At 42.6% G+C, this 15,526-nt stretch overlaps 1 protein-coding gene across 11 annotated transcripts in view; it reads left to right on the top strand.

The window, feature by feature from the left end:
• The window catches only part of Fsip1 (fibrous sheath interacting protein 1), a 131,865-nt gene that overhangs the window by 46,474 nt on the left and 69,865 nt on the right, over positions 1-15,526 (top strand). For 2 of the 11 annotated variants that reach the window (XM_076570339.1, XM_042275944.2), the window contains exon 11: positions 11,699-11,987. The exons of the other annotated variants lie outside the window; for them this stretch is intronic. In XM_076570339.1, coding sequence (XP_076426454.1) covers positions 11,699-11,788 — 90 coding nt within the window. In that variant the 3' untranslated portion in view covers positions 11,789-11,987. Of the gene's footprint in view, positions 1-11,698; positions 11,988-15,526 lie in introns of those variants that run through there. 11 annotated transcript variants of the gene reach the window in all.

The raw sequence follows: 15,526 nt of genomic DNA, 5'->3' as shown, positions 1-15,526 counted from the left end.
TTATGGAGACATAACCATTAATTTTTATGGAGTAGAGTACGATAATTTGGTACATAGATTCATCAAATTGTGGTAACAAACATACTCAGCCTCTTAAATGTCAATAATAATGTCTACATACTGGGGACTTTGGTCTCTTTTAATTATTTGAAAAAAATAATAAATTATCGTAACCTGTAATTATCCTACATGCTATAGGAATTTCTCAGTGAATTTCTCCTGTCTGTGTTTTGATACCCCTTTATCTAACTTCCTTCTGTTCCCTTTCTCCACACCCTTCCCAGTCTCTAGTGACCACCATTTCACCTCATTTTTCCAGATCAACATTTTGGTTTCCACAAGTGAATGAGAACTATATTTTTCTTTCTGTGCCTGGCTTATTTCCCTTAGCACCGTGGCCTCCAGTTCCGTCTCTGCTGCTGCAAACGACAGGACTTCATTTATTTTTCTAAGACTGAATAGCAATCCACTGTGCATACACAGTATATTTTCCTGGCCTATTTATTCATTGGTGGACAGCTTGGTGGAGTCCGGACTTGGCTATCGTGAATGGTGCAGCAGGGGGGTGTGGAGGGCTGCAGGCATCTTTTTGGTACAATGACTTCATTGCTTTGAGGCATATACTTGTTGGTGGGATGTCTGGATCGTATGATAGCTGTATTTTTAAATTTGTTTCTGTACTGTTTTCTATAATTTTACTAGTTTTTCTTCAATCAGTCATGAGTAAAAGAGTTCCTTTTTATTTGCATCTGCACCAACTTTTACTATTTTCAGAGGTTTGGGTAATAGCCATTCTTACTGGAACGAGTGATACTATGGTTTTGGAAAACACTTACCTGGTGGTTAGTGATAGGGAGAGCATTTTTTTCAAGCACTCCCTGGCCATTTGTATGTCTTCTTTAGATAGAAGTCCATTCAGACATTAAAGATAGCCTTGTGTACTCTGGATAGGAAGTCTTTGTTGGATGGACACTTCGCACATGTTCTCTCCCATTTTCAGGCTCATGCCCTAACTGTCCTGTGTTACCTTCTTGTACAGAAACTTATTTGGTGAAATCTCATTTTTACTTTTGTTGACTGCTTTCAGGGGGCTATCCCCCAAATTCTTTGCCTATACAAATGCCTTAAAGTCTTTCTCCTGTGTTTTCTTGTAGTAATTTTAGAGTTTAATAGTCAGGTCTTTGGTAAGTTTTGAGTTGGTATTTTTTGTATGGTGAGAGATAGGAAATCTCATGTCATTGTTTTGCATATGTGTATCTGGTATTACTCATTGCATTCATTTAAAAGACTCCTCTCCAGTGTATACTCCTGATACAATGAAAAGAAGAATCACCTGATGTAGTGGGTGGCCATTTGAGCCGTGCCCTGAATCACCACCCCTAGTGAGTCAGCTGTAGCTGTTACACCTGCCTGTGACCTTGAGGTACCTGTCCCTGGGGAGTGGCCGCCAGGGACCCTTAAGACCTGGGATGCATGTGTGTGATTCTCTCTTGGTTACCTCATGGTTTGGATGCTGAGATCTTGGACCAAGCCGTTCGGTGTGGGACATAGCTTAGCTTTCCTGGACGCTATGATAACTCTCCCATGGTTGTGAGTTTATCCCCAAATAAATTCCTTTGATAATTAAATAGACTCCATGGATTTATCCCATTATTTGGCACCCAATGTGGGGCATGAACCCACAATCCTGTGATTAAGAGTCCCATGCTCTACTGACTGAGCTAGCCAGGCTAAAGGGATGAGGATTAGTTTTGGGGTTTTGTATTCTTTTCCATTGATTTGTCATTCCATTGATTTCTTTGCCAGTAACATGCTGTTTTGGTTACTGTAGCCTTGTAGCTTTGATGCCAAGCACTGTGATGCCTTCAGCATTTGGCAGGGTGGGGGTAGGGTTGTCTTGGCTTTTTCAAGCCTTTATAGTTTCACATGAACTTTAGAGGCTTTCTTTTATTTCTATGCAGGATGCCATTGGTGTTTTGAAGGGAAGTTCATTGAATTTCAGCTCCCTTTGGAGAGCACAGCCATGTTAACTGTCCTAGTACTTCTGGTCCATGAACACTGGGCATGTTTCTCTTTTCCATGCCTTCTATAATTTCTTTCATCAGAATTTTGTAACTGTAATTGTACAGATTAAGACTTCTTTGATTAAATTTATTTTTAAATATTGTTTTTGGTAGATATTGTAAGTGGTGCTGCATTCTTAATTTCTTTTATCAATGAGTTTGATATTAGCACATGAAAGTGCTGCTGTTTGTGTGATAGTGTTAGTATCCTTCAAATATACTGAATTTCTCCATCAGTTCTAATGGCTTTTCAGAAATACTTATCGATTTATTTAATATGTATGAATGTTTTGCCTACATGTACGTCTGTGCACTGTGTGTGTGCCTGATACCTGCAGAGGTCGGGGAGTGTCACATTCCCTGGGAGTGGAGTAGCAAATGGTTGTAAGTCAGCATGTGGGCACTGGAAATGAAACCGGGGTCCTCTTGAGGAGGAGCCAGTGCTCTTAACCACTGAGTCATCTCCCCAGTCCCATGTGGTTTTTAGAGCATGGCTGAACTGGCAGAAAAATAATAAAGTTCCTGGGAGGCCAGAACTGGTAAGACAAGGTGAACTGAGGTGGAGGTCAGCGACCACTGGAATGGCATTGTCCCTGTGTTAGCCATCGATTTCCCAAGCCTGCAGTGTGAGTTTTAACAGGATGTGTATAGGGTTCCAGGACGTGAAGCCCAAGATGGGGTGCAGGTCAACCAGAACTCCCATGCTGTGTTGATGCACCACACAGTAAAGGGCCAATGGAAGAACTAGGAAACACCTGGGTCTGGAGAGGGAATTGGAGTGGGGGGGTGGCACATACATCTCTGCTTAGGTTGTGGGTGGATTGGGGTAAAGAAAAATCCCCAATTCTCCTGAGAATTTCTAAGTAGAACATGTGGTTTTGAGTTTGCGTTCACACTGGTCATAATTCTAGGTCTTAGGTGGGGGGAGTTTCATTCTTGGCTGAGGAAAAAGGGAAATGGCCTTGAAGAATGAAGTTAAACTAATTCTCACAAGTGAAGCTGAAGGAACACGGATCCACAATACAGAACTACCTGCTTCCCTTCCCTGCCAAGAGCTGAGGGGATAATAAACTGTGGGCAGGAGTTAACAGAAAGAACCCACTGTGGAGTCGCTTCCACAAGGAGCGCAGAGTTTGCAATGTCCTGTTTCAGAGCGTAGCACCGCTCCGTGTAATGTGTTTAAAGGAGTAATAGGGGCCCTGGGCTGAGTCCAGAGGAGATTTGAAATGGTGTCTGGTAGCACTCGCACATACACAAGTATAAAGAGAAGGACATGCTTGGGGTTGGGCCTTGACCTTGTACAGAGCCCTGCTGCTATACCTGTCACCTTACCTGTTTCTGTGGCTTCTCTAAAGCTTTGTATTGTTCTTGAGAGAACACTGTCAGCATTTTCAAACCACCCAGAGAAACACTGTTCGGGAGCTTTTCAGAACTGGTAGAGAACAGGTGTCCACATATACGTATGTGTATTATTACAACTTACTCAAGATAATGCTTTCACTGTTTAGTGTCTCAGTTTTCCGCTTACTCATCTTTCCTTCCCCTCCCACGAGCTCTAGGCAATTCTGATCTTCACATTGGCTCGTTTTGCCCTCTCCAGTAGGGCACACAGCAGAAATAATACAGCATGTAAAATCTAGGCTTGTTCCATTACTGACGCCTATCTATTGAAGACTCTCCCATGTTCTTGCGTGCGTTATCACTGAGGTACCGTCCAATGCACCATGCTCTTTGTTTGCCTGCTGAAGTACATCTTGATTTCATCCACATTTTGGCAGCTTTAAACCTGCTGTAAGCGTTTCTGTGCAGATTTCTGTGTTGACATGTTTTCAGCTTGCTTGGCCATGTATCTAGGAGAACACTTGATAAATTTTACGGTAAGCATACATCAACTTGGTGTGAATTTGCCAAGCCATCTTCTACAGTCTTCACTCCCACCAGTCAAGAAGAAGAGTTCGTATTTCCCATCTTTGTCAGTCTCTGGTGTTTTCGTTGTTTAGAATTGTGGCCACGCTAGTAGCTATAAAGCCTTGCTGTTTTCATCTGATGATAAGTGACGTGGGCTCCCTTATATGCGTCTTTAGCGCATGCGTGTGTTCTTTGGTGGGGTGTCTGTTCAGATAGTCTTCTCATTCTCAAATTGGGATGTTCATTTGCTTATTGGTGACTTTTGTTTTTTTCAGATATAAGTTCTTTATAAAACATGAGTTTTTAGAAATATCTCTCCCTTCTGTCTTTGACATTTACATTCACAACACACTTCTCATTGCTTCGAAGGATTAGTTATATTTTCTTGTTACAAATAAAAAAATTCTATGATATAATTAAAAACAATATGAAATACTAGAGTTTAAAGAATTGTTTGAATAATAGAAACTAGAACTCCTGTCTGTAGTTTTCTGCATGAGTACCTGCTAGTTATAAGATGATTCTGCCCAAAAGCTGCACACATAATTGGAATCATAAGTGGATGCAGATTTCACAGCACAGCCTCAGTTTCCCAAGAGAACCCTGATGTCAATTGCTGTGCTCACCAACCACGGAAATGGCTGTTATCCTAAGAATCCTTCCTGCTTAAAGCTGCATTTAAAATGGCACAAATATCCTTGCTCCTGTTTTGCTTTAGAACATCTCTTCACCCTTTCTAGATGCATAAGCATTTCTATCTTTCTGGAGTCTTCACTGAGTTTGTGCAGGAACCCTTGGGCTGCATAGGAGACTCCTAAAGCTTTGTATAGTCTGGGGACCAGCTTTTCTTTCCCAAGGCCAAGGGTAGCCCTTAGGTGTTTTTCAGGGCTTCAAAATGGAAGTATCGAGCTGTTACTATTTTGGAGTCATAGTTTATGACTAGTTTTATATTATTTTTACTTGTTCCACAATAGAAAAAGTTTGGAGTTAATTAGATGCAATCGGATTTCTGTACATTTACTATGCGTGAACCTCACAATGGAAAGTGAGGTATAGACTCAGACTTTTGATCTTGGGGGAAAGGGATGGGACTAGTCACCAAGTGTGATAAAAGAAAACAGCAAGAGACATAATAAAGAAAGTGCTTAGCTTGCAGACAGGGAATATCAAAATGGAGAGTGATTGCCGCGGAGAGGCAGGAAAGGCTTTGTGGAAACTGAAGCATACATTGAGCCTTGAAGTAGGATTTCATTTGGCTGAAATGAGAGCGGGAGTAAAAAGACTGTACTGTTGGGAAGGGCCAGCTGTGGAAAATGTGGGCCATGTCAGAGAACAGATCAGTAGTGCTTGTGGACTAATCACGTGAAGTTTGGACTTTCTGCCAGTGACACAGAGACTCACGATATTTTAGAAACCCAAGTTTTGCTGAAGCTAAACTGTGAATGGACTTGTTCAGGCCTGAGTCACTTAGAATGTTTCCCAAGCCAAGAGCACATCATCATCACCTGGGCAGCATGCTCACATTCTCTACCTGCCTTAGCTGGGCCTCCATACTTGTGAGATCCGCACAACCACATTTCAGTGTCCTTGAAAGCAGAAGACCTTGGGGTAGTGTTCAGAAAGATGGCAGACACTGTGTGTGGTTCTTGTCACAGGATCACCTTGGGTCAGTTTGAGTAGACCTTACAGAGATCAGTGACATGAGTTTAGTTTGCAAATGCCTTGGAACAAAGCTGTAGTGTTTGGGGTATGGATGGAAGTAAATAAATGGAAGTAAACTGTATAAGTATAAGGGAGCCATATTGAATAGCAGCCTGTGAACAGCCAGTGAAATTTTCAGAGCAGTTGTTTGATAAGATCTGAGCTGAACACTCAGCAAATTATTATTGGTGTTTTTATCACCAACAAAGATACATGTGGAAAGTTACTTGAAGGACTATTTAAACACATAGTTTTTCAGAAAATGCAAGAGTTCATATACAGATACTATGTTGTCAAAGCTTTCATTCTCCTTACTCTGTGTCCAACACTAGTACTGTGGATTCTGCTGAATTCTTCTGTAATTTCTTTCTCTCTTGACACTTCCTTCTTTTTCTTTTAAAGACTCACAAGCATGTTGGTAAAGACACAGTTACAGTAGACGCCCGCAACCTCCCATCCTAATCCATTTACTGTCCCTCTTATTGCAGAATTCGGAGGCAGCCATATTCCTAGGGAAAGAACCTCACTATTCCTTGTAATGGGGGTGGCAGGAGGGGCAGTTCAGGATAAGACGAAAGCAGAAGTTTTTTCCTAAGAAAGGACTGCCTGACCTGTGTCTCTGTCCTTCACTTTTCTTCATCGTTGGCATTTGAGGATATTGCCTGGACCCTTTGGACCATCCTGAAACCACAAAGGCAATGCAGGATGTGGAGAAGGTTGGGACAGTGAGGATATCACAAAGCCACTGCCTCACCTCCTCTTTTTATCTTGAGCTACTTTCTTCAAATAGAAAAGAAAAAACAGCCGGGCGGTGGTGGCGCACGCCTTTAATCCCAGCACTCGGGAGGCAGAGCCAGGTGGATCTCTGTGAGTTCGAGGCCAGCCTGGGCTACCAAGTGAGCTCCAGGAAAGGCGCAAAGCTACACAGAGAAACCCTGTCTCGAAAAACCAAAAAAAAAAAAAAAAAAAAAGAAAAAAAAGAAAAGAAAAGAAAAAACAAACAAACAAAAAAAGAACAACTTTGGTTTGCTGGGTTTCTTTTCTGGAAACCATGGTAATTGATTTTAGAGTTCATCTTTGGGCAGACGCAAGATGATGAACATTTCCTGCTGGATACAGAGGGAGTTCCAGAGTTTCTCAAGGGATCGTCAAGGCACTTCATTGTCTTTACCCTGTGAAAACTGAATTTGAACCCCAAATGGAAAGTTACACATTCCATCATCAGTAGTGATGGGACTCCTCTCCATCACTCAAGCTTGTGTGGCATCAAAGATCGTGCATAAAAAGCATGTGGGATAAAAGACCATGGGGCGTGGGACACTGATCACAGTAGAGCTGGAACTTCAGGCCATCAGAGTCCCTTGGTCCCCAGTTCTGTAGACCCCCTGAAGATGGCATTGATGAAGACTTATTTTCTAGGGACTATAGTGAGCCTGTAGAGTGTGAGGGACAGTACTAAGAATCCTGACATGGCAAAGTAACATCCTAGACCACTACCATCCCTGACAAATGCAACAAAAACTGCGTCATTTGAAATCTCCCAATAGTTAAGAAGGTAAAAAGAAACTACTGAAGTCATATTTAGCCCAACACACCCTAAATATGTAAATGTGTTATGTCTACTTTGCATTGTCTCTGAAATGTAGCCTGTGACCTACACAGCACATTGTGGTCTGGACTAGCCTGGTTCATGTGCGTGGCCACACAGGGATAGTGATGGTTGTGTCCCCAGAGAACAGAGTGACATAGGTAGTGTTCATACATATGTAGTTATCCTTTTCAAAAGCATTTTAATCAAAATTTTAATTTTCTAATGCTATAGGAGAAATTTCTAGAAGACTCTAACACGAGGAAAAGGTTCTGTGGCAGTGTTTAACTGTATACTTTCAATGTGAATCTGAGCAGAACAGTTAGATTAGATCTTTAATTATGATGGGTAAGGATGAAAATTGAAATCTTGGCAGTTACTGAAACCTCATGTGTAGTCTTGGAAAAGAAAGAATGCCCTTACTTTTACCTCTTTGGTATTTTAAGAGGTAGGAAGAGTAAACCTTTTTAGAGTCATTCACAACACAATGTCTGTCTAACAGGATGGGGATCTGTCACCTTGTTTTTCTTTTCTTTCTTTCTTTTTACCACTGTGCTGTTACAGGCTTTTCCTTTCCTCCAGCTGGGAGAGATGAGAAAAGATGAATCTGGGGGTGCAGGGCAGACCGTGCTCCTTGATATTAGAGCTGCTGGGTTCCATATCAGTTGGATCTGTGTTCGCCTCCCAAAGCCAGGGTGTCTCATCAGCATTTCTTTAGGTGCTGTCTGCTAATGTGACCATTATTTATCCCAGATCATGGGATGCACAAAGGATTCTAGGAAGTCAGTTGTTAGCACTTGATCAACCAGCATCAGCTTCGTGGCATGGTGTTTTCAGCTCCATCACCAATAAAATTCTCCCCACAGAGGTGCTGAACATTTCTGGTGTGCAGAGGCTTTACCCCTCCTTCTCTCCCTGTCTGCCCTCTCCTTGCTCTTGGACTTCTCTTTCTGTAGCTAGACGTTTTCCTGGTCTCACCTGGCACTGAGGTCCCACAGCCATTTATAAAATTCCTGTGTCCCGCCTGGTCCTGCAACTGCTCAGACCCAAGTAAACACACAGAGGCTTATATTAATTACAAATCGCATGGCCATGGCCTGTGGCTCAAGCTTTTTGCTAGCTAGGTCTTATATCTTAAATTAACCCATTTCTGTTAATCTGTAAGTTGCCCCATGGCCATGGGTCTGCTGGCATGTCTGCTTTTTCCTCCCCTTTCTCTTCCTGTCCATCTGTTTGGATTTTCCACCTGCCTCTAAGCTGTCTTGCCATAGGCCAAACAGCTTTTTTTTTAATCAACCAATCAGAGCAACACATATTCACAGCATACAGAAAGACATTCCCTCATCACCTTTCCTTCCTCCTCCTTCTCAGTTCCCCTCTCATTCTTCCCCTCCCTCTCTCCTTCACACTCTCCTGTTTTTTCTTCTTTTTCTTTGTAACTAGATTCACTTTGTAATAGAAAAAGAAATTCCCTTGTGCTTAACTTGAAACAACAGATAACCATTTCAGAAAATAAAGAAGACAAATTTATTGAGAGATTTCTCTCCAGTTGCAAAGTACTTATGCAAATATAGTCACCGTTCAGATTTATCTACATAGTAAAAATGATGTTTTAGGGAACCTGGCAACTTAGAAAAATATAAGTGCCCCCCAAAGGTAGTCATCCTCCTATTATACAGAGACAGAGACAGACACAGACACAGACACACGCACAATACATACACACAGACACACACCTATGTACACACACACACACACCCTTTACTCTTTCCTTTCTTCTGTTTCTCTTTTACTTCTTTCTCTTCTTTCCTTGTTTCTTATTATTTTACAAAGCCTAGGTCATACTCTTGCATGTATTTTATAGTCCCACTCTTTCATTTAAGGAAACACAATGCGGAGCAGAGGGATCACTAGTGGTTATGAGTATGTACTGTGCTTGCAGAAGACCCAAGTTGGGTTCCCAGCACTCATATAGGGTAGCTCATAACCATGTGTAACTCCAGCTTCAAGTGATCCAACTCCTCTGGCCTTTGAGAGCACCCGCACTCATGGGCAATCCCCCATGCATACACACAATTAAAAATAATAAAAATAAAATATTTAGAAAATAGACAATGATAATTTAATACCATGGTAGTATATGACTATTGAATGATTCCACTCTTGGTTCATTTCTTGTTATGTTCAATGTTTTTGTTGTTATATATCATGATAGCATGAACACATATTTGTGGAATATTTTCTTGGATGCTAGAGATAAGCCTCCTATCTATCACCAAGCTATATCCTGGCCTTTAGTTTTTTGATCCAGGGTCTCACTATGTAGCTCAGATGCCTTGAAATGCTGCTCTTCCTGACTCAGCCTCCCAAGTGCTGGAATTATAGCCTTTAGCTGGCAGAATATATTCTTAAGTGGAATTGCTTGGAGTAGGTATGTAAAGGGTTTGGTGATGTGGTACCAGATTGGCCTCCAGAGAGCTTTTAATCTGTGTTCTCACTGACAGTGTCTAGAGAGCTGTATTTATGCCTGCAGTGGTAGCATTCTTTTTATTTTTGCCAATCTGATAGTTTCAAGATGATGTCATGCCTTAATTTACGTTTTTGGATTCTAGGGAATTTGAATGTGTTTCCAAATATTTATTAGTAGTTTGTGTCCTTGAATATTTATTTATCAAGGTATTTTTTCTTTCAAAAATCTGTCTTTCTGTACATAGAACATATACTTTCTGTTGTACATGTTCTGCATTTAGCTGTTTCCAAAATGTTACTGCTGATTGTTGTTCCCTGATACTAAGTTTTGTGAGGTGTTGTCTCTACCTTATCTTCCAGTGGAGTCATTGGTGAGAATCATATTTGGCTGTTACAACTTGTTTTCATTTCTTGAAGTGATCCATCAAAAGTATTTATTCCCTTTTATGTGGGAGCCCTGCACCACCTCAAGATTGTGTTTTGAGGAATGCCCCTCAAATCCCCAGCTAATTACATTCTCACTAAAGTACTTGGCATTAGCTTTGAAGATTGCAGCTAATCTCTTCTTTGCTGTATTTCTTAGGATCTAAGGTTTAGATAAGCAATGACAAGTAGCAACAGAAACATCTTTTTTAATTGATTGAGTCAGCTTTTAGTATTTAAATATAATTGAGAAGTAGCAGTTGCACTGCTTATATTTTTGTTCATTTAATGTTTACATTTTATGAAATTGTATACAACCCACACGACCTAAACTCATCCTCCAGACAATGCCCTCAGCAGGCTGCTCAAGCAAAGGCTAGTCAACAGTGCTCTTGATAGTCTGTGAAGACGGAGGCACCGTGTGGAAGGGCCACCCACTGTCCTGGAAATAGCATGGCAATATTGACTTTAACTATGAAAGATAATCAAATTAAGGGCCAGTGAGATGGCTCATTGGGTAAGGCATTTGTTTTGTACGCCTGATGACCTAAATTCAATCCCAGGAGCCCACAGTGGAAGGAGAGAACTGACTCTCCAAAGTTGGTCTTTGACTTTCACATAGGTGCTGTGGCATGTGCATGCCTGCACACAGACAGACAGACAGACAGATACAGACATAGACACAGACACTCCACAATAATAATAAGAATAATTTTAAAGAGATAATAAAACTAATTTGTGCCTCTAAGAATTGAAAGTTAAGTAGGGGACATGACAAAAGATGTAACTAGTGGGTATCTAAGGTATATGAATAATAATGAAAGGCTTTGAAGGGTAAATTATGGAAGATGGTAGGCAAGAAAGAAACCATTGCAGGTAGAGGTTGGGTTGTCATTCTGAGAGGAGTGGAGGTACACGGCAGAAGAAGAACAGCTGGGCACCAGATGCCACGGGATGTCTGGGGCATGGCCCCCCCAGTAGGCAGCCCGCAGAGGGCATCATCAAGGCAGTGGTCAGCAGTGCTCCTGGGTCTTACCCCAGGGAGCCAGTGAGTTCCTTTGCAAATGGCCTGGCTACCACACACACCTCAGGAAAACAGGTTAAAACACGGACACAGGAGAGGCTAGAGAAATATTGCCTGCAGAGAAGCAGCATCAAGGTCTAAGAGACCCAAACTGTACTCTCCTAGGACTCTGTTTGCTGGGAAAATATAAATACTGACAGCATCTTACTATCAAGTTTGGGGCCAACAATGGGCTAAGAAAAGAGAGATGTATGAGTGATTACGAGTCTCCACCTACCTCACATTAGGTATGTCGTCAACTTTTCATTGGGCGACATGCCTTTAAAGACGAGTCCATGCCTGATGAGAACTTGGCATGCTGTTGGCTCAATTGCAGGAACCTCACTAGCCATTGAAGACTGATTTTGGATCACTTTGTTTCATAAGGTTTGGTAGGCGTTAGGCATTCATTTAAAGTCTCTAGACAAATCCCACAATTCCTAAAGTTTGACATTTTGATTTCTGTATTCTTAACCACCCCAGGTTGAGGAATGCCCAGTGATAACTCACTGTAAATGGAATGCACGGATATCATGGAGATGGCTACTTGCTAAAATCCTTGAATCAGAGTGAAAAAAAAATACGCCATTTGTAATGTATACTATTCTATTTATTTATTTTTATAATACATCATAGTTCTCAGAGTGTGCATCCCTCTGAAGTTTAAAATTTAATTGATGTGGCAAATAACAGTTGTGCATCTCACTGACACAATGTGATGTTCCAATGTATGTGTATACAGTAAGAAGATTAAATCCAGCTAATGAACACAGCCATCACCTCGCTTTATTGTTTCCCTGCGCGTGGTGAGAATGTTTCAGATCTATTCTTTTTTTCCTGCAGTTGGGATATGATCTCCATGCCAACTTTGCAGGTAGGTGGCACAGCCATTATAGCTTTTGTTATTGCAGATGGCAATACCAAGACCCTGATTGATGGACACAGGGGCCTTGCCCATCCCCCACGCTTCCTGCCTTCCAGGAGAGTGCTGTTAACACTGCTATTTTATGCATCCTCTAACATGATCATTTGAGTCTATCCAAGGGAAAATGCTTCTCTTTGTTGCACATGTCGTTTTGTTTCAGGCTGCTTACCTGTGGCATTCAAATATTTGAAAGGTGGATCGATTCTCTCCTGAGAAGGGTAACAGTATGGCTCCAGCTTAAGCAGGTGGTCGGGATATTTAACTCTTACTCTGGCAGATGTTTTGGGAAAAATTAGGTGTAGGGCTAGGCCAACCACCACTCACCCAGCTTGATCCTTGCCCAGAGGCTGATTGTAGTGTTTAAGCTCAGCGGGTAAAGCGGGCCAAAGCATCTTCGAGGGAGCCTGTGGTCATGGAGTGTGCCTCATTCATCAAATGCATCCACAAGGGCCCAAACACAGCCTCTTTCACACCCTCTTTCTACCGTTTCTGTGGCTTGTATACTAGACTGTTCAGGAGCTACCAGACCATAAAATCCAGCCAGCAAGAAAGCTGGAAGTCACACAGCCCAAAGGTTTATTAAGTGGCGTGAAGCGCTATTGTTTCGTGCATGCGTTAAATCACTGCTGTCAGCGTAGGGATGTTAAAAAATTCCCGGCTAGTAATAACACGAAGAGCACTTTACGGCTTCAAAAAGAGATAAAAGGAAGCTCTTAGTCAGCACTCTGATGGCCTCACAGCACACGTCGTCGGTTTGGTTTTATGAGGACTTTACTTTTGGCAGATGCTATTGCTTCTGGCAGCAGACACTAATTATCATATAAATTAAGCTGGGAACTGAGGGGAGGCACACAGCCTGGCCCTAGCTACTTGGACCATGGTTTCAAGGGCTTCAATGCCAAGCCGGCATAATGCATAATGCCGGGCCAGGGAGGACAGGGCTCCGCTCTGCTCCTTCCCATTGGGGTCCACTGCGGGGACCGTAAGTGGCTTAGCTGCTGTGCGCACACTGGGGCCATTCTTCCTCTTTCCTCCTCCCGGCTTCTTACCCAGGGTTGTCTCCAGAGCGTTCCGTGATCAGCCTACCGCACCTGCTCTCACTCAGAGGCCCTGATTACGTTCCAGCACACATTCTTACACACTAAATTATAAGTGTCTTCACTTGAATCACTTGTAACTAGTTCCAAAATTGAGGGTTAGTACTTTCCTTTCATAGGGTAACAGGCTTTGGGGTGTTGTGTGAGGGGATTAAGCCCTCCATTTAAAAGCCAAAGATAAAGACGTGGATGATGATGATTTTTTTTTTTCTGTATTTTATTCAAGCCAGAGTGTAATCCAGAACTCGGTAATGCCTGCTTTACATCAGTAAAATGATGCTAAACACTTAGGTAGCTTGGGGATGTGAGTTGAGGAGCCAGGCTTGTAGAATAGTTGTGATACTTGGAGTTGAATAGGGATTTATAGTTGCTAAACAGTTCTCACATAAGCTATTTTGTTTGGAGTTTAAGTAACCCTCGGTGGGGGTAATTTAGGGTTAATGCGAGGCGACTACTTAAGGCCACAGGGTTGGTGGCACAGCTGGTACCCAGACATACATGTCATCTCCTTTTTTGCGGGGGGTCTCCTTTCTTTCACTTCATTCTATTTATTGACTGCAGGTTTCCCTGCCCATTAGCTCATTCAAGTTCCTGCTCAAATTATCATCCCCCGTTAATATGCTTTCTGTTTTTTTTAACTACACTTTATGGAAATTGATCATAATTTGTAGCACCTAAAACAGAATCCCTTGGGAACATTCTGTATAGATTTATATTTTGCTGATGGTATAAACATTTCCCCCACTCTGACAGAGGAAGCTGTTCTACCTTAAAAGAAGTCCCCCTCTCTTTCCTTCCTGTGCTCCCTGCCTCCACTTTTCACCTGTCTCTGTGTTCCCTCCCTCCCTCCCTCCCTCCCTGCCTCCCTCCCTGCCTCCCTCCCTGCCTCCCTCCCTGCCTCCCTCCCTCCCCTCTCTTGTCCATCTCTCTGTTCCTGCCTGTGCTCTTTCCTTACAAGGCTTTAAGGCTCTTGAAAGAATCGTAAAGAAGGCGGGCTGAGGAAGAGCCCTGTGAGAACCAGCTAGTGCAAAGGAGAGAATCTCGCAGATTGCTTCTCTTCAGAGCAGAGTTGAGGATTCGGATGGGTGGAGGAATACTGGGCCAACCCTGCTCTTCTCTGACCCGAAGAAACCCGAATGTCCACCCCATCCCTTTGACAGATTATTCTCGCCTTGTCAGGGCCTTTTTCTTATTGGCCACTTCTTCGGAAAGGACCTTATGTGGCCAATGTCATAGATTGATTCTGGAGCTTAATTTCACGAGAAGTTTTAGCCTTGGTGATGCCAGACGGAACTATGGGGGTGCCAGGCAGGACCACTGGGACTGTGCACTGTCCAGAGGTGCCTGATGAAGGGCAAAAAGGGGCTGAGACCTGCTGAGCTCCTTGTGGTCCGAACATTCCTGGCACGCTGATTCTCGTCACTTAAAATTACTCCAGCCAACTGTCATTTGAATGGATGTTTCTGCCTTAGTGGGCCCCATTTCCAGGTAGACTGGGACATTATCTGTGTGGCTGGGTTCTGTGCCGGGTCTCAGAGCAGGAGCACATGACACCATTTGTCCAATCAGCAAAGCCAGATACGTCACATCTTCCCTTTTTTCCTCTTTTCTCTGATTTTGGGAGAATGTTCTGGTACCTTGCTCTTTAGATGAACACAGGAGCCCATCCTTCTCCAGACACTTGAGTTAAAACCCTTGCCTTTGTCAGTTTAGACAGGGAAAGCCTGTAAGTTTTGGAGCAGGAGATGACATGAAGCAAGAGGCTGCCAAGACAGAGGGCAAGGCAGAAGCAAACACATTTAAAATGCTTTTTGGGACCCACCTGAGCCTGTGATATGTTGGAAACGAGTCTGAGTGAATGGGCAGAAGTGCCTGCCCCTCATCCCTGCCAGCCACAAACAGAATCAATAGCGTGTTCTAGATACATAAAATGCCCACTGCTCAGACCTGATGATGTCACTCCAGTCATGGGGAATTTGCTAACTGTAGATGCTGCAAGGTCATAGGCTGGGCTGATTTTTAAAAAATCTCAACACTCTTTGTTAGATTAGATAATAAGTGATGCACCTTTTGTCTAGTGTGTAGGATCCTTTGGCTTGGAACATCCTGGGGCTTTTTGACAAATTACAGGGCTTTGTTTCTTATTTGTTTGTTTATTTATTTATTTATTTATTTAATTTATTTATTTTCATTTAGTGCTTTTGCTCACAGGGCTTTTGAAGTGACCTGACTTCACTTATGCACGCAGCCAAAACTCCTGTACCAGCCAAATTCCATAGCGTGGAAAAT

This window comes from Peromyscus maniculatus, chromosome 4, assembly GCF_049852395.1.
Source record: "Peromyscus maniculatus bairdii isolate BWxNUB_F1_BW_parent chromosome 4, HU_Pman_BW_mat_3.1, whole genome shotgun sequence".
Classification (NCBI taxonomy): domain Eukaryota; kingdom Metazoa; phylum Chordata; class Mammalia; order Rodentia; family Cricetidae; genus Peromyscus; species Peromyscus maniculatus.
Note: the sequence above shows the minus strand (reverse complement) of the source record. Positions and strands in the feature narration are given on the sequence as shown.